At 43.7% G+C, this 24570-nt stretch overlaps 1 protein-coding gene across 3 annotated transcripts in view; it reads right to left on the bottom strand.

The window, feature by feature from the left end:
- Positions 1–24570, bottom strand: part of LOC119964802 (WD repeat-containing protein 47-like) — a 116699-nt gene that overhangs the window by 79314 nt on the left and 12815 nt on the right. For 2 of the 3 annotated variants that reach the window (XM_038794809.1, XM_038794810.1), the window contains 3 exons: positions 21187–21370; positions 11128–11211; positions 1165–1249 (listed from right to left, as the gene is read on the bottom strand). In XM_038794809.1, coding sequence (XP_038650737.1) covers positions 1165–1249; positions 11128–11211; positions 21187–21370 — 353 coding nt within the window. Of the gene's footprint in view, positions 1–1164; positions 1250–11127; positions 11212–21186; positions 21371–22242; positions 22262–24570 lie in introns of those variants that run through there. The other variant, XM_038794808.1, reaches the window with a different exon arrangement.

Consider the following 24570-nt stretch of genomic DNA (forward strand, 5'->3'; position numbering starts at 1 on the left):
CAAGGAAAATGAATAATTTTAAAAACAGATTATGTTTACAATCACATGGCGGGATTAGAATGAGAAAGGACTGATCATATTGTTTCCTAATTCTTCATTTTTTTTAAATGGCTATCGGGGGACCACCCTGTAAAATGATACTATCCTCTTGCCTCAAACAAATACAGGCAGATAATCTGGGTTAACAGGATTAGCTCAATTTGCGCACATTAACGTGGAGATGCCGGCATTGGACTGGGGTGAGCACAGTAAGAAGTCTTACAACACCTGGTGTTGTAAGACTTCTTACTGTGTGCACATTAAAGTTAAGATTGGCAAATCCAAGACCATTTTTCTCCTTAAACAGGTTATATATGTAGTAGAAAATAGTCTTCAAACCATCATTAATAGCATCCGTATATGGAATAGAAATTGTGAAAACATTCGCATTTCATCCTTTCCAGGTTTTCCATTAGAAAAATTATTAAGGACATCATCTCAGTTGCTTAAGACTATTAGTTTAAAAGTATACATCTCCTCCATTAACTAAATAGTCCAATTTAAAATAGTTACTATTAGTTAATTGGTTTACAAAGTTTGTTACTCAACCAACTTTAATATAGAAGTATCCTGAGGCAATTCAATTAATTGTAAACATAATGAAAATCAACACCAAGTCAAAGAAAGAAATATTAAGAAGGGTGGCTAAAACATTGCTCAAAAAAGATTGGATTTAAAAGGATCTTGTAAAAAGAGGGGGATCTGGAGCAGCTGAGAGGTAGAGAGTGGGAATTTCAAGGCATAGAGCCTAGACAGTTGAATGGATGATTTGAACTTTCTGATGGACAGGACACCAGCCGAAACACAATGAAACAGGTGAGTCTGGAAGTGGCAACAAGTAAGGGTTTTTAAGCTCTGCATCAAGCGAGACAAGTGTGATCTTACAGAAGTGAAAAGGCAGAGTTTGTGATAGGAAAGGAAAATCAGAAGCCCAGCTCAGAATCAAATAAAACACCAAGGTTACAAGAATTTAAGTAACTAAATAATCAGTAAACTTAACTTTACAGGGGACAGATACTAAAGGCTCCTGAGGGCAATTATATTTGAACCTTGTGTTAAAAATGATTCATTTGTCATTTCATCTTACTACACAGAATTCTACATGACATTAGTTCAAGCACTTACATGTTGAGGTTCATCATCTGCTGACACTGCATTGTTCACACACAAGGCTTCCAAAAACTTCTGTTTTAAAATAATATATCGGAATCTGGAAAAGCAGATTAACTAGATTAAATGATTTTCTACTCGATAAAAATGGTTAACAAAAGGGTGGCACAATGGTTCGCACTGCCGCCTCAGGGTGCCGAGGACCCGGGTTCGATTCCGGCCCGGGTCACTGTCTGTGTGGAGTTTGCACAGTCTCCCCGTGTCTGCGTGGGTCTCACCCCCATAACCCAAAGATGTGCAGGGTAGGTGGATTGGCCACACAAAATTGCCCCTTAATTGGAAAATTTTATAAAAAACAAAATGAGTAATGGTGTAACATTCTCACAAGATAATGAAGAAATTATTAGAAATTAGATCACAAATTAGACAGAACGTAGGCTACAATTCTTCCATTATAAGTATGCTTTCACACATGCAATCACCAACTAGAATTTTAACAGTACATTTTTAATACCAAACATTAAAAGCTGTGAAATTTAGATAACTCCTTCAGCTTCCATCTACTTGTATACAAACGTCTTAAATTTAAAGTTGATTAATCTGCTAGTTAGCCTGACAACCACATATACTGTTCGTACAGGATGAGCATGTCAAAAGGATCAAGTAAGTGACTCATTTGCTAGAATACATGTTAAATTACAATTGAGGGGCAGAAAGAACAGTTAGAAAAGTAGTCCATTTAATAAATAAATGCAGTTGAGTACTCCAATTGATTTTTGAGAATACTGTTTCAGCTGTTTTTCTTAAAAATTACGCATCATGGATTGAAAATTTGGTATCGAGTTCTAACTATGCTGCAAACAGGTATCATAAATTGTAGATGGATCTTCATTGCGATTTATTGTTTTTTTTTTTAAAAAGGGAAACTAAAACCAAGAGATGAAGTGCTAGTTTCAAATGTTAAGAAGCTCGAATAGTGTAAAGATTTAAGAATTGTAAAAAAAAGGGAATTGATAAGAGTGCAGCTGCCTGGAGAGTTTCTGATATGCAAATTAGCTCAGCAGCAGGGTAAACAGATATTTACTTGAGGTAAAGTGGAGAACAATAGAGTATAGAATTGTAAGTGTTAAAATAGAGAAGGAATCAGTTCAGTGGAGACATAAGAAAACATGTTCCAATTACATGCTGATAAGCATGGCTTCAAAGATGAGTTGCTTAAATACAATGAGATAAAAAAGGGAAATATGGTACATCAGTAGCAGGGATAGCTCTCGACTGGAGGACAAACAGCTGGTGAGCACGTACGGTAATAGTATTTTGGCTAAGATCAAGTGCCAGGTCAAGCCCAAGGTGAGATGTAATTCTTTTCTTGCTAGTTTGGATCTTGAAAGTCTCTCTTGTGGAGACAATGAATTGGATTAAATGTTAATGTTTTTTGGAGCAAGCAATGTGGTGGATTAAGGGCATGCCCTATCCATTCTATCGACTTTGTAACTTTAAGAATGGAATAAATGTTTTTAAGTTATGATCATAGCTATACCCAGCTGGAAAGTGAAGCTCTCGTGAAAGTAGAATTCTACAGCAGAAGTTGCTGTTTGAAAATCTGAGTCTATGCTTAATCAGGAGATAGGCCTCCCAAAATTAAAAATATAATTTGTTGGTGGTAGGTAACTGTTTTTTTGTTGCTGGAGTTAACTCAGAGTTAAACAGCATGGGATATTGATTTTGGACAAGGAACATTTAGGCATCTGGGTAGATTTGGAACAGGGTTAATTTAAGGATAGTGAGAGTGTGTAGTCGTTAAGTGTAGCTTTGTTTTGTATTGTGGCCTGTGTTGTGTATTTTACCTGTTCATAAACATCATTTAATTTGAATGATTACAACAGGACTGGACCTTTCATACTGGTTTGCATACCTTTGCTCATATGTTAGAAACTGAAAAATAAATTAAGAACTGGCATTCCAAGTTAGCCTTCTGGATTTTGGGATACCATCAGCGGTATTCTTAATAAAAATGATTAGCTACACCAACCTACAAACACAAGACAACAAGCTGCAATTTTAGTCTAGACTTAGAATAAACCAGCTAGTCTCAGTCCCAATTTTCTTTTCAGTCAAAATGGAAAGGAGCCACCATTATTCCTGTTCCATAACTCACAAACAGTAGCAAGGCTAAACCAGAAAGAGTAGACAAGTGAAAGAGCAGAACAGTGTAAATACATACATTGATACATTGAAGATATGAGCAGGAGGTGGCCTTTTGGTCCTTCGAGCCTGCTCCGCCATTTATCACGATCATGGCTGATCATCCAACTTAATAGCCTAATCCTGCTTCCTCCCCACAGCCTTTGATCCCATTCTCCCCAAGTGCTATATCTAGCCGCCTCGTGAATATATTCAATATTTTAGCATCAACTACTTCCTGTGGTAATGAATTCCACAGGCTCACCACTCTTTGGGTGAAGAAGTGTCACCTTATCTCTGTCCGATATGGTTTACCCTGAATCCTCAGACTGTGACCCCCTGGTTCTGGACACACCCACCATTGGGAACATCTTACCTGCATCTATCCTGTCTAGTCTAAGTTTCAGGGCAATCCTTTTTTTTGTTTTTAAATTTAGAGTACCCAATTCGTTTTCCAATTCAGGGGCAATTTAGCGTGGCCAATCCACCTAACCTGCACATCTTTTGGATTGTGGGGGCGAAACCCATGCAGACACGGGGAGAATGTGCAAACTCCACACAGACAGTGTCCCAGAGCCGGGATCGAACCTGGGACCTCAGCGCCGTGAGGTGCAGGGCTAACCCACTGCGCCACCGTGCTGCCCTAGTTTCAGGGCAATCCTCCATATTTTTAAAAGGACTCAGGAGAAACCTGACATTTTAAAGTGGCCAACTCTGGCTGCTAGCTGACAAAACCTTCCAGAAGGCTCGGCAGGACTAACCTAACCTGCCTGTGGATTGGGCTCAGGAAAGGTGCGAGCCACAGGAATCCCGGTGCAGCAAAGACACAGACACACCGGTGATCTAATCCCCAGAAGAACAAAGGGAGATGGAGATCAGCAGACGAGAAGAAAACAGCCCAGCACGGAGACAATGGCCACGCAAATCGGCCCCATAACAGAAAACAAAAGACCTAACCTGTGGATGGGATATCGTTCAGGAAGCTCCGGACAAACATTAACAGTTTGTTAAAACTGGCCGACAAGCATTAAACAGGACATTGAAATCGACAAGCAACAGGGCAAGGTAGTTTCAGCCAAAACCGAAAGTGCCAGTGTCCAGAAATCCATTGTCCTTGAAATTGCTTAGGGGGCGGAGTTAGCCTTTTGAAATTGACTTTAAAAAGAGACATGCTGGGGGGGACAGGAGAGAGTTTTGAGGTAGGTAGAATCGTGACACGAGGGAAGATCAGCCGGCACCTTTTTCAACCCAAGGAAGAAAGCACACGGAGATGACAGGGCTAGGATTGTAAGTATCCCCAGCCAACTTGTTGAAGTTCCAGAACTAAGATAGGAGTAGAGGCAAGGGAGGGAGGTAGCGTTTTAAACTCCGGTAATCTTTTGCTCATCTGAAAGAAATTGTGTAAAGGAAGATTTTCGCTGTGTCCGTTATTACTACGGGAGAAAAGTACTAAGATAAAGCATAAGTTTTATTCATGTGTGATGGGATATTGGAGAGGTTGATTTTGGTGTTGTTAAGTAAATTATAAGTTTGAAACTCGTTTGGAATCTGTCTTGTTCCTTTCTTTCCCTCTCACTGACACGCTCTGGCAAAGTCACAACGTTTATCCTCGACCATAATTCCGGAATCGTGAATCAAGAGTGATCTGGGCGCCTCGAAACGCTCACTCAAGGGAGACTACTGGTTAGGCATAAACAGCGTGATCTCTCTTTTTCTCTCTCATGGGGAACTACTCGAGTGGAGTAGGTACAGGGTGGCAGTTTGTCCCACCGACAAGAGAGAGAATCACCCAGGCCTTGGTGGTGGTTCTGGGATAGCTGTGTGATACAAGTATCAGGGTACCGGTTAGATATAAACGGTGAGCCTGGTTCAGCGCACTCTCTCTCCTGCAGAGTTGCCCCAGTGCGGCATTCCCCAGCGTGTAGGAGAGAGACACTCACAGCTATCGGCAGACCCCCAAACACCGGCCTGTAAGTGGAGTAAAGAGAAAGAAACCCTTACAAGTCCTGTTAGAATTTTATAAGTCACTATGAGATCCCCCTCATTTTTCTGAACTCCAGCAAGAATAATCCTAACCTAATCAATCTCTCCTCATATTATCGTCCCGCCATCCCTGGAATCAGTCTGGTAAATCTTCGCTGCACTCTTCAAGAGCAAGAACATCCTTCCTCAAAAGAGGAGACCAAAACTGCACACAATATTCTTGGTGTGGCCTCACTAAGGCCCTGTATAATTGCAGCAACACATCCCTGCTTCTGTACTCGAAACCTCTCGCAATGAAGACCAACATACTATTAGCCTTCTTTGCCACCTGCTGCACCTGCATGCTTACCTTCAACGACTGGTGCACAAGAACACCCAGGTCCCGCTGCACACTACTCTCTCCCAATTTACAACCATTCAGGTAGTAATCTACCTTCCTGTTTTTGCTTTTGAAGTGAATAACCTCACACTTATACTGCTTTGGATACTGTTCAGGGAGATGGATCACCAGGGGAAGGCAGCAGCAGCAAGGTTCATGGCACCGCGGCTGGCTCTGCTGCGCAGCAGGGGAGGAAGAAAAATGGCAGGGCTATAGTGATAGGGGACTCAATCGACAGGCGGTTCTGCGGACGCAATCGAGACTCCCGGATGGTATGTTGCCTCCCTGGTGCAAGGGTCAAGGATGTCTCGGAGCGGCTGCAGGACATTCTGGGGGGGGGGGGGGGGGGAAGGGGGTGAACAGCCAGCTGTCGTGGTGCACATAGGCACCAACGATATAGGTAAAAAACGGGATGAGGTCCTACAAGCTGAATTCAGGGAGTCAGGAGTTAAACTAAAAAGTAGGACCTCAAAGGTAGTAATCTCAGGATTTCTACCAGTGCCACAAGCTAGTCAGAGTAGGAATGTCAGGATAGATAGGATGAATGTGTGGCTCGAGAGATGGTGCAAGAGGGAGGGATTCAAATTTCTGGGGCATTGGAACCGGTTCTGGGGGGAGGTGAGACCAGTATAAACCGGGCGGTCTGCACCTGGGCAGGACTGGAACCGATGTCCTTGGGGGGGGGGTTGTAGAGCTGTTGGGGAGGGTTTAAACTAATGTGGCAGGGGGATGGGAATCGATGCAGGAAGTTGGAAGGTAGTAAAACAGGGACAGAAGCAAAAGGAAGTAAGGGGGAAAGTGTAAGGCAGAGAAGCCATAGTCAAAAATCAAAAAGGGTGACAGTACAAGGTACAGTGACTGAAGAGAGCTCAGTGAATAGGCCCAGTAATACTAAAAGGAATAAAACTGGAGATGTTAAGATTCAAAACGGAGGTAAAAAAATCAAAATAAGTGTACTTTACCTGAATGCTCGTAGTATTCGGAATAAAGTAAATGAGTTGATGGCGCAAATCATCGTGAATAACTATGATTTAGTGGCCATTACTGAAACATGGTTAAAGGATGGTCACGACTGGGAGTTAAATATCCGAGGATATCAAACTATTCGGAAGGACAGAGTGGATAGTAGCTCTGTTATTTAAGGACGACATCGGGGCAATAGTAAGGGATGACATCGGTGCTATGGAGGATAAGGTTGAATCCATTTGGGTGGAAATCAGGAATAGTAAGGCGAAAAAGTCACTGATAGGAGTAGTCTATAGGCCACCAAATAGTAACGTTATGGTGGGGCAGGCAATAAACAAAGAAATAACTGATGCATGTAGAAATGGTACAGCAGTTATCATGGGGGATTTAAATCTACATGTCGATTGGTTTAACCAGGTCAGTCAAGGCAGCCTTGAGGAGGAGTTTATAGAATGTATCTGCAATAGTTTCCTAGAACAGTATGTAATGGAACCTACGAGGGAACAAGCGGTCCTAGATCTTGTCCTGTGTAATGAGACAGGATTGCTTCATGATCTCATAGTCAGGGATCCTCTCGGAAGGAGCGATCACAATATGGTGGAATTTAAAATACAGATTGAAGGTGAGAAGGTAAAATCAAATACTAGTGTTTTGTGCTTAAACAAAGGAGATTACAATGGGATGAGAGAAGAACTAGCTAAGGTAGACTGGGAGCAAAGACTTTATGGTGGAACAGTTGAGGAACAGTGGAGAACCTCCCAAGTGATTTTTCACAGTGCTCAGCAAAGGTTTATACCAACAATAAGGAAGGACGGTAGAAAGAGGGAAAACCGACCGGGGATATCTAAGGAAATAAGGGAGAGTATCAAATTGAAGGAAAAAGCATATAAAGTGGCAAAGATTGCTGGGAGATTAGAGGACTGGGAAATCTTTAGGGGGCAACAGAAAGCTACTGAAAAAGCTATAAAGAAGAGTAAGATAGATTTTGAAAGTAAACTTGCTCAGAATATAAAAATAGTAAAAGTTTCTACAAATATGTAAAACAAAAAAGTGTGGCTAAGGTAAATATTGGTCCTTTAGAGGATGAGAAGGGAGTTTTAATAATGGGAAATGAGGAAATGGCTGAGGAACTGAACAAGTTTTTTGGGTCGGTCTTCACAGTGGAAGACACAAATAACATGCCAGTGACTGATAGAAATGAGGCTGTGACAGGGGAGGACCTTGAGAGCAAGCTAATGGGGCTAAAGGTAGACAAAGGTAGACAAGTCTCCTGGCCCTGATGGAATGCATCCCAGAGTGCTAAAAGAGATGGCTAGGGAAAGTGCAAATGCACTAGTGTAAATTTATCAAAATTCACTAGACTCTGGGGTGGTCCCGGTGGATTGGAAATTAGCAAATGTGACACCACTGTCTAAAAAAGGAGGTAGGCAGAGAGCGGGTAATTACAGGCCAGTAAGCTTAACTTTAGTAGTAGGGAAGATGCTGGAATCTATCGTCAAGGAAGAAATAGCGAGGCATCTGGATAGAAATTTTCCCATTGGGTAGACGCAGCATGGGTTCATAAAGGGCAGGTCGTGCCTAACTAATTTAGTGGAATTTTTTGAGGACATTACCAGTGCAGTCGATAACAGGGAACCAATGGATGTGGTATATCTGGATTTCCAGAAAGCCTTTGACAAGGTGCCACACAAAAGGTTGCTGCACAAGGTAAAGATGCATGGCATTAAGGGTAAAGTAGAGGATTGGTTAATTAATAGAAAGCAAAGAGTGGGGATTAATGGGTGTTTCTCTGGTTGGCAATCAGTAGCTAGTGGTGTCCCTCAGGGATCAGTGTTGGGCCCATAATTGTTCACAATTTACATAGATGACTTGGAGTTGGGGACCAAGGGCAATGTGTCTAAGTTTGCAGATGACATGAAGATGAGTGGTAAAGCGAAAAGTGCAGAGTATACTGGAAGTCTGCAGAGGGATTTGGATAGGTTAAGTGAATGGGCTTGGGTCTGGCGGATGGAATACAATGTTGACAAATGTGAGGTTATCCATTTTGGTAGGAATAACAGCAAACGGGATTATTATTTAAATGATAAAATATTAAAACATGCTGCTGTGCAGAGACCTGGGTGTGCTCGTTCAGGGGTCACAGAAAGTTGGTTTACAGGTGATTAAGAAGGCGAATGAAATGTTGTCCTTCATTGCTAGAGGGATGGAGTTTAAGACTAGGGAGGTTATGCTGCAATTGTATAAGGTGTTAGTGAGGCCACACCTGGAGTATTGCGTTCAGTTTTGGTCTCCTTACTTGAGAAAGGACGTACTGGCATTGGAGGGTGTGCAGAGGAGATTCACGAGGTTAATCCCAGAGCTGAAAGGGTTGGATTACGAGGAGAGGTTGAGCAGACTGGGACTGTACTCGTTGGAATTTAGAAGAATGAGGGGGGATCTTATAGAATCATTAAAAATTATGAAGGCAATAGATAGGATAGATGCAGGCAGGTTGTTTCCATTGGTGGGTGAAAGCAGAACTAGGGGGCATAGCCTCAAAATAAGGGGAAGTAGATTTAGGACTGAGTTTAGGAGGAACTTCTTCACCCAAAGGGCTGTGAATCTATGGAATTCCTTGCCCAGTGAAGCAGTTGAGGCTCCTTCATTAAATGATTTTAAGGTAAAGATAGATCGTTTTTTGAAGAATAAAGGGATTAAGGATTATGGTGTTCGGGCCGGAAAGTGGAGCTGAGTCCACAAAAGATCAGCCATGATCTCATTGAATGGTGGAGCAGGCTCGAGGGACCAGATGGTCTACTCCTGCTCCTAGTTCTGATGTTCTTATCCAAATTATACTGCATCTGCCATTGATTTGCCCACTCGTCCAACCTATCCAGATCATGCTGTAGGATTTCTGCATCCTCGTCACAGTTCACCCTCCCACCCTACTTGGTATCATCTGCAAACTGTGAGATGTTACATTTTTTCCCCTCATCCAAATCATTAATATGTATTGTGAATAGCTGGGGTCCCAGCACCGATCCCTGTGGCACTCCACTAGTTACTGCCTGGCAATTTGAAAAGGAACCATTAATTCCTACTCTTTGTTTCTTCTCTGCCAACCAGCTTTCTATCCATTTCACTTCCCCCAATCCCATGCATTTTAATTATGCACAATAATCATACAATTTACAGTGCAAAAGGAGGGCATTCGGCCCATCAGCTCTGCACCGGCCCTTGGAAAGAGCACCCTACCAAGCCCACACTCCACCCTATCCCCATCAACCCACCCAACCTTTTTGAACACAAAGTGCAATTTAGCATGGCCAATCCACCTAACCTGCACATCTTTGGACTATGAGAGGAAACCGGAACACTTGGAGGAAGCCCACGCAGACACAGGGAGAATGTGCATACTCCGTACAGTGACCCAAGCCGGCAATCGACCCTGGGACCCTGGAACTATGAAGCAACTGTGCTAACCACTATGCTACCGTGCTGCCCACTATGCGGGACTTTGTCAAATGGCTTCTGAAAGTCCAAATATACCACATCGACTAGCTCTCCCTTATCAACCGCATTGGTTACATCTTCAAAGAATTCCAACAGATTTGTCAAGCATGATTTCCCCTTCATGCTGACTCTGACTGACCCTGCCACTGCTTTCTAAATGTTCCGCTATAAAGTCCTTGATGATGGATTCAAGAATTTTCCCCACTACCGATGTTAGGCTTACTGGTCTATAATTCTCTGCTTTCTCTCCACCTCCCTTTTTGAATATTGGAGTGGCATTAGCTACCCTCCAATCCTCAGGGACTGTTCCAGAATCTATAGAATCCCAGAAGATGACCACCAATGCATCCACTATTTCCAGAGCCAACTCCTTAAGCACTCTGGGATGCAGCTCATCAGGCCCTTGGGATTTAACCACCTTCAATCCACTCAATTTTCCCAGCACCATTTCTCTACTAATATTGATCTCCCTCAGTTCTTCCCTCTCACTAAACATTTAATTCTCCAACATTTCTGGTATCGGATTTGTGTCTTTTGTGAAGCCAGAACCAAAGTATGTATTCAATCACTGAGCCATTTCATTGTCCCTCAATATGCATGCCCCTGTTCCTGTCTGTAGAGAGCCTACATTTGTCTTTACCAATCTCTTTCTCTTCACATAGACACTCTTAGTGTCAGTCTTTATGTTCCTTGCAAGCTTACTTTCATACAGTATTTTCCCTTTCTTAATCAATCCTGTGTCCTTCTTTGCTGAATTCTAAATTGCTCCCAATCCTCAGACCTATTACTTTTCTTGGCCAATCTATATGCCAACTGACTCTCTAGTATAAATGGAGCAGTTTTCAAAATGAATGAGAAGAAATATAGTTTTGAACAACTGTGTCCACGGTAGATATCTGAAATGCAAGGAGATTGTTAATTCAACAAAGTTTATTTAGAAGGAGATAAATCAAGAAAAAAGAAAATGAACTAACCTTTTAGCATCAAATTTTTCCATACACTCAAGTGGTTGGATGAACTGAAGCACCTCATCCCAATGGCCATCAAGTACTAGCTGTCTGTAAAATGACAAAAGATGATTTTTAAGGTGGAATACTACATGGTTTAAATTGGTAGAACCCAAGTTTACTTTTGCAAACTGAGTAAACAAATTAATGCAAATGTCATCACTATTATTTGACTACAGGAAAAGTAAAAGTAAGGTAAAGTAGCTCTGGCTATTTCTTTATTTTGCACTTCTAAGGTGGCTTCTCCTGAAGCCTCAGCATGTTTATCCAGTGAAGTTTAATCATCATCACCAGGCTTATTCCACGTTTGACCACTAGTTTCATAGAATCCCTGCAGTGCAGAAGGAGGCCATTCGCTCCATCGAGTCTGCACACAATCCCATAATTTAAACAACCCCGGACACTAAGGGGCAATTTAGCACGGCCAATCCACTTATCCTGTACATCTTGTCCAATATTAAATACATATGTTGAAAACTTCATCTCCAACAGATGATTCTGTTGAATCAACCCCTAACAGTTATAACTGGCATTTTACAGGCAAATTGGCTTGCAGCCAGAAACTCAGTCCCATGATGGTAGTGGTTAGTTTTCCCTTGGTTGCCAAGTAACATATTTTAAGTACAAGGGTTTTTCACTTAGCACTTGGTAAAGACCATTTGTGAAGTCACAGTGCAATTACAATTGAGAGATATATGCAAAAGACAGTTAAATCCTTGCTGGGAACCACACACATTAGAACTCAGCATAACTTGGTTCAGCCAATTCTGGAAGATTTCAAGTACTGCACAACTGGATCTTACAGGATTTATTCCACTTGAATGATCGAGAACCCTTGACAGTTTATGATCATGTTCCAAGTAAATTCATTATTAGCTTCATTTTGATCAATCTGGGCAGATGAGGCTTCATGGAAAGGGTTCAAGCCTGCCTGGTGTTTCCAGAGCTGTTATGAACTGAGTAGATCAGACAATTGCCGTTCACCTCTGGAACCTGGACTTCAATCCACTGTAGACTGATGACCACAAGAGCTGGAAAGGACCAACTGGCCCGTAGATCATTACTAACCTTCTACCTCAATGCCACCTACCCACACAATCTCCATATACCCAAAACATTATCGGCCCGTCTTGAATATTTAATGATCGGTCATCCGTAACTTGCTGGGGAAGAACATTCCAAAGATTCTCCAACCCTTTGAGTGAAGACATTTGTCTTCATCTCAGTTCTAAATGGCCAAACCTTGATTCTGAGACTGTGACCCTATATTCTAAATTCCTACGCCAGGGGAAACATTTTTTCAGCATCTTCTGTGTCAAGGTTGTTATATATTTCCCAGTCTTTTCCCATTCAAAAATATATATTTTTTAATTTTTCCTACTAAAATGATAACATCACACTTTGCCTTTTTCTGGATAATAATAATCTTTATTAGTGTCACAAGTAGACTTACATTAACACTGCAATGAAGTTACTGTGAAAATCCCCTAGTTGGATTGGATTGGATTTGTTTATTGTCATGTGTACCGAGGTACAGTGAAAAGTATTTTTCTGCAAGCAGCTCAACAGATCATTCAGTACATGGAAGAAAAGGGAATTAAACAAAATTCAAGAAAATACATGAGAATACATAATAGGGCAACACAAGATATACAATGTAACTACATAAGCATTGGCATCGGTTGAAGCATAGTGTGTAGTGTTAATGAGGTCAGTCAATTAGAGGGTCATTTAGGAGTCTGGTGACAGTGGGGAAGAAGCTGCTTTTGAGTCTATTCGTACATGTTCTCAGATTTCTGAATCTCCTGCCCAATGGAAGAAGTTGAAAAAGTGAGTAAGCCGGGTGGGAGGGATCCTTGATTATGCTGCCCGCTTTCCCCCAGCAGCGGGAGGTGTAGATGGAATCAATGGATGGGAGGCAGGTTCGTGTGATGGACTGGGCGGTATTCACGACTCTCTGAAGTTCCTTGCGGTCCTGGGCCGAGCAGCTGCCATACCAGGCTGTGATGCAGCCCGATAGGATGCTTTCTATAGTGCATCAGTAAAGGTTGGTAAGGGTTAATGTGGACATGCCGAATTTCCTTAGTTTCCTGAGAAAGTATAGGCGCTGTTGTGCTTTCTTGGTGATAGCGTCGACGTGAGTGGACCAGGATAGATTTTTGGTGATGTGCACCCCTAGGAATTTGAAACAGCTAACCATCTCCACCTCGGCTCCGTTGATGCTGATGGGGTGTGCACAGTACTTTGCTTCCTGAAGTCGATGACCAGCTCTTTAGTTTTGCTGGCATTGAGGGAGAGATTGTTGTCGTTACACCACTCCACTAGGTTCTCTATCTCCCTCCTGTATTCGGACTCGTCGTTATTCGAGATCCGGCCCACTATGGTCGTATCGTCAGCAAACTTGTAGATGGAGCTGGAACCAAGTTTTGCCACGCAGTTGTGTGTGTACAGGGAGTAGAGTAGGCGGCTATGTACGCAGCCTTGCGGGGCACCGGTATTGAGGATTATTGTGGAGGAGGTGTTGGTGTTCATTCTTACTGACTGTGGTCTGTTGGTCAGAAAGTCAAGGATCCAGTTGCAGAGTGGAGAGCCAAGTCCTAGGTTTTGGAGCTTTGATATGAGCTTGGCTGGGATTATGGTGTTGAAGGCGGAGCTGTAGTCAATAAATAGGAGTCTGATGTAGGAGTCCTTGTTTTCGAGATGCTCTAGGGATGAGTGTAGGGCCAGGGAAATGGCGTCTGATGTGGACCGGTTGCGACGGTATGCGAATTGAAGTGGGTCAAGGCGTTCCGCGAGTATGGAGGTGATGCGCTTCATGATCAGCCTCTCGAAGCACTTCATTACAACTGACGTCAGGGCCACCGGGCGGTAGTCACTGAGGCATGTTGTCTGGTTCTTCTGATATACCGGTATGATGGTGGTCTTCTTGAAGCAGGTGGGGACCTCGGAGTGGAGTAGGGATAGGTTAAAGATGTCTGTCAATTCTCCCGCTTGAGTTTCTGCTTGTAAGCCGGGAGAAGGAACACAGTCTTATGGTCTGATTTCCCAAAGTGCGGTCGGGGGATGGAACGGTAGGCGCCCTTGATTTTTGAGTAGCAGTGGTCAAGAGTGTTGTCGCCCCTGGTGGGACAGGAGATGTGCTGGTGGAATTTTGGCAGTACACTCTTGAGGTTGGCTTTGTTGAAGTCTCTGGCCACAATGAACAAGGCCTCCGGGTGTTCTGTTTCATAGTTGTTTATGACTGTGTACAGTTCATCCAGCGCCATCCTCACTTCTGCCTGGGGTCGGATGTAGACCGCTGTGATAATGGCTGAAGTGAACTCACGTGGAAGATAGTATGGTTGCCACACTATTGCGCCTATTCAGGTATATGGAGGGAGAATTAAGAATGTCCAATTCATCTAACAAGCATGACTTTTGAGACGTGTGGGAGGAAACCGGAGGAAACCCACACAGACACGTGGAGAATGTGCAGATTCTGCACAGACAATGACCCAAGCGGGAATCGAACCAAGGGCCTTGGTGCTGTGAAAAAACATTGCTAACCACTATGCTACCGTGCTCCAAGGATTCCACATGTGAAATGATCGGAGGAAGTTTTAATCTGGTTATTAGGGGGCATGAATTTATAGCACAAAGCTGTTCCAAATTCACCACAGAATTGCAGTCCCACGCAGAGACAGAAAGGTCTGGTGTATGATCTAGAAAAATATAGTTATACTAGTTCAGTACAGGGTACTCCCGAAGTTAAGGAACAGTACAGCATGCTTTACTGTTAATCTATCAGCAACTCAAAAAATAACAACCTCTGTCAGCTGCGTATTTACCAGGATCTTACGGTGGACCTGGCGAAGGGATGGGCGGCCTTTAACAGTTCAACGGCAGCATTGTACAAGAGTGGGGTACGTTTCGGAGTGGTCTACCTGGCGAAATTGAGGCTCAAGAAGCAACCATTTCTTTGTGACGGTGGAGGTGTTTGTAAAGGCAGAGAGACTGGGACTGGATTGAGGATAGTGGAAGAGAGACTTTGTTGCTTTTGGCAGTTGGGGTTAGTTAGGGACAAATGTTGTGATAAGGTTGTATTTTCCTGTTTTTTTTCCCCTGTTAAACTAGGTGTTTTGATGCCCTTGTTTTGAATACGGGTACTTGGTGGGGGTGGGAAATTGTGGAAAGTGGGGTACTTTATGGTGGCAGGGTAGGGTGGAGAGGTTTTGATTTACTTTGTTTGAGGTGGAGGGGTGCCTAGGAGATGTTAATGGCGGTGGTGGTGGGGGGGGGGGGGGTGAGAGAGAGAGAGAGAGAGAGAGAGAGAGAGAGAGAGAGAGAGAAAGAGAGAGAAAGAGAGAGAAAGAGAGAGAAAGAGAGAGAAAGAGAGAGAAAGAGAGAGAAAGAGAGAGAAAGAGAGAGAAAGAGAGAGAAAGAGAGAGAGAGAAAGAGAGAGAGAGAAAGAGAGAGAGAGAAAGAGAGAGAGAGAAAGAGAGAGAGAGAAAGAGAGAGAAAGAGAGAGAGAAAGAGAGAGAGAAAGAGAGAGTCCCCCCCAAATCCGGCTGGTGGCATGGATTGTCCGTTGGCTGGGACGCATGGTGAAATTAAGAACAAACATAGAATCATAGAATTTACAGTGCAGAAGGAGGCCATTAGGCCCATCGAGTCTGCACGAGGGCATCCAACCTAAGCCCCCTCCTCCACCCTATCCCCGTAACCCAGCAACTCTACCTACCTTTTTTGGACACTAAGGGCAATTTATCATGGCCAATCTACCTAACCTGCACATCTTTGGACTGTGGGAGGAAACCGGAGCATCCAGAGGAAACCCACACAGACACGGGGAGAACGTGCAGCCTCCGCACAGACAGTGACCCAAGCCAGGAATCGAACCTGGGACCCTGGAGTTGTAAAGCAATTGTGCTAACCACTATGCTACCGTGCCGCCAAAGAAAAGTACAGCCCAGGAACAGGCCCTTCGGCCCTCCAAGCCTGTGCCGAACATGCTGCCCGTCTAAACCAAAATCTTCTACACTTCCGCAGTCCGTATCCCTCTATTCCCATCCTATTGATGTATTTTTCAAGATGCCCCTTAAATGTCACTATCGTCCCTGCTTCCACCACCTCCTCCGGCAGAGAGTTCCAGGCACCAACTACCCTCTGTGTAAAAAAAAAAAAACTTGCCTTGTACATCTCCTCTAAACTTTGTCCCTCGCACCTTAAACCTATGCCCCCTAGTAATTGACCCCTCTATCCTGGGGAAAAGACTCTGACTATCCACTCTGTCTATGCCCCTCATAATTTTGTAGACCTCTATCAGGTCGCCCTCAACCTCCATTGTTCCAGTGAGAACAAACAGAGTTTATTCAACCACTCCTCACAGCTAATGCCCTCCATACCAGGCAACATCCTGGTAAATCTCTTCTGCACCCTCTCTAAAGCCTCCATATCCTTCTGGTAGTGTGGCGACCAGAATTGAACACTATACTCCAAGTGTGGCCTAACTAAGGTTCTATACAGCTGCAACATGACTTGCCAATTCTTACACTCAATGCCCCGGCCAATGAAGGCAAACATGACGTATGGCCTTCTTGACTACCTTCTCCACCTGTGTTGCCCCTTTCAGTGACCTGCGGACCTGTACACCGAGATCTCTCTGACTGTCAATACTCTTGATGGTTCTACCATTCACCGTATATTCCCTACCTGCATTAGGCCTTCCAAAATGCATTACCTCACATTTGTCCGGATTAAACTCCATCTACCATCTCTCCGCCCAAGTCTCCAAATGATCTACATCCTGCTGTATCCTCTCGACAGTCCTCATCGATATCCACAATTCCACCAACCTTTGTGTTGTCTGCAAACTTACTAATCAGACCAGTTACATTTTCCTCCAAATCATTTATATATACTACGAACAGCAAAGGTCCCAGCACTGATCCCTGCGGAACACCACTAATCACAGCCCTCCAATCATAAAAGCACTCTTCCATTGCTACCCTATGCCTTCTATGACCTAGCCAGTTCTGTATCCACCTTGCCAGCTCACCCCGATCCCGTGTGACTTCACCTTTTGTACCAGTCTACCATGAGGGACCTTGTCAAAAGCCTTACTGAAGTCCATATAGACAACATCCACTGCCGTACCTGCATCAATCATCTTTGTGACCTCTTCGAAAAACTCTACCAAGTTAGTGAGACACGACCTCACAGTCACAAAACCATGCTGCCTCTCGCTAATACGTCCATTTGTTTCTAAATGGGACCAGATCCTGTCTTGAAGAATTTTCTCCAGTAATTTCCCTACCACTGACGTAAGGCTCACCGGCCTGTAGTTCCCTGGATTATCCTTGCTATCCTTCTTAAACAAAGGAACAACATTGGCTATTCTCCAGTCCTCCGGAAGACACCTGAAGATAGTGAGGATCCAAAGATTTCTGTCAAGGCCTCAGCAATTTCCTCTCTAGCCTCCTTCAGTATTCTGGGGTAGATCCCATCAGACCCTGGGGACTTATCTACCATAATATTTTTCAAGATGCCCAACACCTCGTCTTTTTGGATCTCAATGTGACTCAGGCTATCTACACACCCTTCTCCAGACTCAACATCCACCAATTCCTTCTCTCTGGTGAATACTGATGCAAAGTATTCATTTAGTAACTCGCCCATTTCCTCTGGCTTCACACAGATTCCCTTGCCTATCTTTCAGTGGGCCAACCCTTTCCCTGGCTACGCTCTTGCTTTTTATGTACTTGAAGAAAGCCTTGGGATTTTCCTTAACCCTATTTGCCAATGATTTTTCGTGACCCCTTCTAGCTCTCCTGACTCCTTGCTCAAGTTCCTTCCTACTTTCCTTATATTCCACACAGGCTTTGTCTGTTCCCAGCCTTCTAGCCCTGACAAATGCCTCCTTTTTCTTTTTGAGAGGCCTACAAACAGGCAAGAGTTCTCTCACCTGTAAAGAATCCAAGAGCCGATGCGGGGTGGGGGGAGGAGGGAGAGGTATGTTATGGTTAAGGGGTGTCGGAGGGTAAATCGGTGGTTTTTGCGAGTATTTATGCCCCAAATTGGGATGATGTAGATTTTATGAAGAGGATGGCGGCGGCAATCCCGAGCATGGACACACATCAGTTAATCTTTTTGGTGTGTGATTGTGTGGTCAACCAGAAAGTGGACCACTCCAATCCAAGGTCGGTGACCTCTTTGAAAGATATGGGGGGAGCGGACCCATGGCAATTTTGCACCCGGAGGGAGGGAGGGAGGGAGGGAGTTCTCCTTTTTCTTGCCAGTGCACAAGATCTACTCTCGGATCAATTTTTTTTAATAACGGGGACGTCGTTGTTGCTCGGACGAGGAAAGTAGAGTATTCAGCGACTGTGATTTCTGACCATGCTCTTCACCTGGACATGGCTTTGGAAAGGGGGCCTGCCCAACGGCTGGTGTGGAGTTTGGATGTGGGGCTGCTAGCGGATCTGGGTTTTTATGTATGTATGGCCACAGTGGTGGAGGAGTACGTAGGTTTAACAAGAATCAGAGCTGCTGGCGGATGATTCGGAGGGGTTGGAGTGTCCAAGGGTGGAAGAGGAAGAATGAGAATGTTGGAGGAGCCGTTGTGGTTGGAGGAAGTTAGGAAGGCGATAGGGAGTATGCAGTCGGGGAAGGCACCGGTGTCCGGATGGCTTTCCTGCGGAATTTTATATTAAGTTTGCAGACCAATTGGTGCCGTTATTGGTGGAGGCGTTTGAGGACTCGGTGCCCGAGCTCGTTCCTGGAGCTGATGAGTCAGGCGCCCATTTCACTTTTGGGTCAGTGTGGATCATACCGGCCAATATCATTGTTAAGTTAGTTGGAGGGGTGTCTCCCGCAGGTGGTCAGAGAGGATCAAACTGGTTTTGTGAAGGGTAGGCGATTATCTTCCAATGTGTGGTGCACGATTATCTTCCAATGTGTGGTGCCTATTGAAAGTGGTCCTCTCTCAGGTGGGGAGGGGGGGGGGGGGGGTGATAGTGATGTTAGATGCTGAAAAGGCGTTTGAGAGGATAGAGTGGGGGTACATGTTTGCGGTGTTGGAGTGGTTCGGGATAGGGCCCAAGCTTGTGTCATGGGTCAAACTGTTGCACAAGTAACCAAGGGATTGTGTTCAGACAAATAATATTAGCTCAGGTTATTTTCAGTTGCATAGGGAAACGAGGCAAGGGTGCCTCATGTCCCTCCACTTATTTGCATTGCTGATTGAGCCGCGGCCATCGCATTGAGAAGTTCTGATAAGTGGAGGGGGATAATGGGCAGGGGGTGCGGGTCACTTATCCCAATGACCTATTGTTGTACATTACGGACCCGGTGCCCACGATGGGGGACATAATGGGTCTGTTAAGGCGGTTTTGGGCTTTCTCTGGGTATACATAGCGGCGCGGTAGCACAGTGGTTAGCACTGTTACTTCACAGCTCCAGGGCCCCATGTTCAATTCCCGGCTTGGGTCACCATCTGTGCGGAGTCTGCATGTTCTCCCCGTGTCTGTGTGGGTTTGCTCTGGGTGCTCCGCTCCTACAGTCCAAAGACGTGCTGGTTAGGTGGATTGGCCATGCTAAATTGCCCTTAGTGTCCAAAAAGGTTAGTTGGGTTTACTGGGACAGGATGGAGGTGGGATGCTCTTTCCAAGGACCAGTGTGCATGCTCGATAGGCCAAATGGCCTCTTTCTGCACTGTAAATTCTATGATCCTAATTGAATTTGGAAAAAAAGCAAATATTTTCAGTCACTCTGTCAGAGAAGGGGGGTTAACTTGGGGGTAATGCAATTTTGTTTAACGAGGTCCCGTTTTAGATACTTAGGGGTGCAGGTGGCTCAGATTGGCATGGCTCTGAAAGTTAAATTTTACGAGTTTAGTGAGGAGGGTTAAGGCAGATTTACAGAGCTGGACAGTCTCCTTCTGCATAATCGGTGAAGATGAATATTTTGCAGCAGTGTTTGTTTTTATTCTACTGCCTTCTGGTGTTTCTACCAAAGGTGCTTTTTGTAGCGGTGGAAGGTTTGATCTTGTTGTTTATATGGGCGGGTCAGGTGGCGGGGATTCGGAAAAGGGTCCTAGAGAGGGACCTGCAGACTGGGGGCTTGATGCTGCCCAACCGGATGGAGTATCACTGGGCAGCGAACGCGGAGAAGGTGTTGGGCTGGTGTCGGGATCAGGAGACACTGGGTGGGGTGGAGTGGAGGACAGGGCGTGGTGTGAAGGCCTGTGGAGGGTGAATGCCAACTCAGGTCCATTTAACAAGGGCTCGGAGGAATCGAGTGTTTGAGGGGGCAGAAGATAGGTGTGCGTGGTGTGGGCGAGGCCCAGCGAATCATGTACACATGTTCTGGGCATGTCCTGAGCTAGCGTACTTCTGGGGTTCCTTCTTCAGCACCATGTCAGCGATCTTACAAAGGGAATTGAAACCTGGTCCCTTAGAAGCTATTTTTGTAGTGTAGGACCCGCAGACAGATGTGGGTGCCGATATTTTAGCCTTTGCCTTGCTAATTGCTCGCAAGTAGGTTCCGTTGGGATGGAGGTCAGCCTCTCCACCCAGTGCCTTGGCACTGCTGGGGGATCTCATGGAGTTTTTGTACCTTGAGAAAATTAAATGCAAGTTGAGCGATTCAATTGGGAGGTTTTACATAAGATGGCAGCCATTTGTCATGTATTTCAAGGAACTGATCACCGTCAAAGTCTGGAGGGGGAAATGTTTGTTTTTGGGATTGTCTATCTGTTTTGTATTTTTGTTTTCAAAAAATGTTCAATAAAAGTATTTTTAAAAACCAAGTACAACAATCAAATGGAGGGGCAGGAAAGAACAAAACCAAAGCCCTGATACCATCGCGGGCAAGAGTTAATAAATGACAAAAGCAATGATGGTGCAAAGAAAAATGGAGCGATAATGAACAAAATGATAATGAACAAAAGATGAGTATACAGGGAGTGTAAATATAGCAGAATTAACATTTACATTTAGAAATGTTATTTCATCCACATACAAAATTAAAATAAGCTATACCACATACCTGAGGAAGAGCATGTCATCTGAATAGAGTCCATTTATAACACCACTCTCTTTCTCAAGAGATAGCATACTAATATGGAGTTTCCTTGAATTAAGAAAATCCAGGATTAGTTTTATTATTTCCACCTCTTTAACATTTATTGTCTCCTCGGCTGTCATGATTACAGCTTTCCAAGTGAGCTGACCTATAAATAAAGGATACAGTTTTAAGAAACAAATGTCACCTTTGTACTTTGCACTGAAATTAACTTTCAGTTAGTTTCATTCTGTGAGCCACAGAATTTATAGCATTTATAGTTCTGCAAAGTCAGAATTAAATGTGCACGGTAGACAGATTTCTTCAGTAGGCAATACAGATTTTCAACAAGTAGAAAATATCATTAGTGTCCAAAATATCAGCAAGCATTGGTATCTTTAAATCAAGTTTCCAGCTTATTATATAATATGCGCTCTTTCATTTGTAATATAATTTATTTTTAAAATATAGAGCATTCTTTTGTCAGAAGAATTTTGACAACTGTTAAACACTGCAGACTTTCTTACTATTGTCGAGGTTCCAGAAATTATGCAAACGTTCTATCAGAGCCAAAGAGGAGGAAGTGTGCAATGCACATCTGTACTTTTAACATTCTTATCCAGTACATTTCCACAAATGGTCACACACCTTAATTCACTACACAAAGCATTTGAATTGTTTCAATATGGCAGCAGTAAAAGTTGTCATATACTCCTCTCTCCAAGAATACAGTCCATTAATGCTATTAATAGTTATTAAACGCCTCAGTGTCACTACAATAAAAATATGCAATTTTAGGCACTGCAAAATGATAGATGGCTTGACACATCTGAGCATTACAGTATGAGGGGATGAATATTTTAGTCTCCAGTTGTGTATATCAGTTTTAAAAACTGTCCCATCCCCTGTCCCCACAGTATTTGGGTGTCCCAAATACAGTGCTTTTCAAATTTTTATCCCCCTGGGACCTATTTGTGCCAACCGGCCCACCTTAGCAACCCATGCCGGCCAATCTTCGCAGCCCACACCACGTTTGCTTACCGCCAATGCAAAAGGGGAGCCTGCTCAGTCCTAACGATCTCAATCCAATCAGATTCAAAGAAGGAGATGGCAATGTGCACATCAGGTGTAGACTTCAGCCAAATCCTTTGTGTCGACTTCATCTTTGAGAGAATAGAAATTCCAACCTTGCACATAAAGGTCGTCATGAAGTGAATAGCAACAAAATGTTTGTTTTACTTAGCATGGAATCTCCTGGGGGATGCTATTCCAGAATGCTGACAGCCTCATGGGGTTTTGGCGTGTTTTCAATGTGCTATCGCAAGTCAGGCACAGCAGCGTAGAATTTTCAATTGGAGTCCGCTATAAGTTAATAACGAACTTTAGTGTCTCAACCTCAAACTGAATTTTTCACTAACCACTTTTGTTTTTTAAATCTGAAATTTCTCTCATTTGCAAGTACTTTCCTGCATATAACACACATGGGCATTGCATCCTTATTTGCACTGCATAATTGACAGAACCATGCCTCAATAAATCATCTATATACTACCTTGTTCCTGAGTTAATTTTCTTCTTTGTCGGCTGTTAAATAGAGGCCTTGGAGCTCTGTATAGAGCTAAAACTAGCACTGCTCTGTCCTGCCCTGGACTCTCTGCAGCAGCTCTCCCCAACAGATTCAGTTGAGAGATCCTGGCCAGTAGATACACTGCCTATTTGTGTCTCCGGCCATCTCCTACTTGTAAGAAAATGATCCATCATCACTGACACTCCTCTTGACCTTGCCAGCAACTAGAAAATGGAAGACGCTCGCTTCAGTGATTTGGCGACAAAAGCACATATATACAAGGCAGGACGCCTGACATCAAGCATACATGCAAGGCACGTGACCTGCTCATTGCTGCCGCTTCTGTTCGGAAGACTGCACACAGCCTCAGTTCCTTCTTATTCAAAAAGGTGGCAGTGGCTGCCATTCTCAATAAAAATGCAAATAGTTGCTGTTGGCTGTTTCTTCTGCAATCGGGACCACTGGGGAAAAGCCATGATCGTTTACTCCGCGACCCTCCCGACACCCACCTTGGGTCGTGACCAACACACTGAAAACATTGCCCTTGCCAATCCCCAATTGCTGTTGAAAAGATGGTGTTGTAATGGCCTTCTTGAACCGCTTCAGTCCATGATGTACAGGTACACCCACAGTTCCTATGCAATGTAAAAATGCCATGGGAAATGGGGCACTATTCCAAAAAGAGTCATCCCAGGTCACTCTCCTGTGCCTCAAACAAAGGGAACTAGTGGTAGAGGTAGACAATCTAAGTTTACTTGCATTTGATTAATCTAAGAAAGGAGGAGGAGGAAAAGAGATGGACTTGCTGAACGTTTTGGGAATTAAAAGGTAGAAAAACAGGTGATTTGAAATGGAACTGACTGAAAAAACAGGCAAGCATGAGCACAATTTCTGTGGTTTAATGAAAAGTTCTGTTGGTTAACTCATTAGCTGTCAATATTTCAGGCTCTCTCAATTACCAGATTGTTTTTAAAATAACTAAGCTAACTTTGAAGGACCGTCCCAAAGCTGCTGAAGGAAAAACAAAACAAGCTCACGAGGTATTTTAAACCAAACAGCCTTCCAAGCTTACTGTTCCAAAACTTCAGCAAGAGATTGACTTATATGTATATCAATTCATTCACTCCCTCGACTACCGATACGCAGTGGCTGCAGCAGTGTGTACCATCTATAAGCTGCATTGTACTCACCAATTCTCTTTAGACAGTGCCTTCCAAACCCACAACCATCTAGAAGGACAAGGGCAGCAGATACATGGGAACACCACCACTTGGAAGTTCCCCTCCAAGCCATTCACCATCCTGTCTTGGAAATATGTCAACATTCCTTCACTGTCACCAAGTCAAAATCCTGGACCTCCCTTCCCAACAGCTCTGTGGGTGTACCTACATCACATGGACTGCAGCACTTCAAGTAGGCAGCTCAACACCATCTTCTCAAGGGCAATTGAGGACAGCAATAAATTCTTCTGATCTAGCCAGCAAAGACACACCCCTTGAATGAATTTTAAAAATTTGAAAAGACTGGTTTGCGTCATCAGAACAGCTGAAACCCATGAGCTTCTCCAAAAAGATGGAGCAGAAGTCTGTCTTCAGAAAGGGAAATGGCAGAGCATGTCTGCTAATATTTCATAATTGAAGTGTTTAAAAAGTACATGGGTAACAGTGCATTTCAGCTATTAGGCCTGGGCACTAGTTCTATTTTGATCTCAGGATGATCTTTGTACCAAATACTAAATATAAATTTTCAGTCAGATTCAAAGTATTGAAGCAAAAAAATTAAGACTTTATTTTTAAATACCA

Source organism: Scyliorhinus canicula, chromosome 4 (assembly GCF_902713615.1).
Source record: "Scyliorhinus canicula chromosome 4, sScyCan1.1, whole genome shotgun sequence".
NCBI classification, from domain to species: Eukaryota; Metazoa; Chordata; class Chondrichthyes; order Carcharhiniformes; family Scyliorhinidae; genus Scyliorhinus; species Scyliorhinus canicula.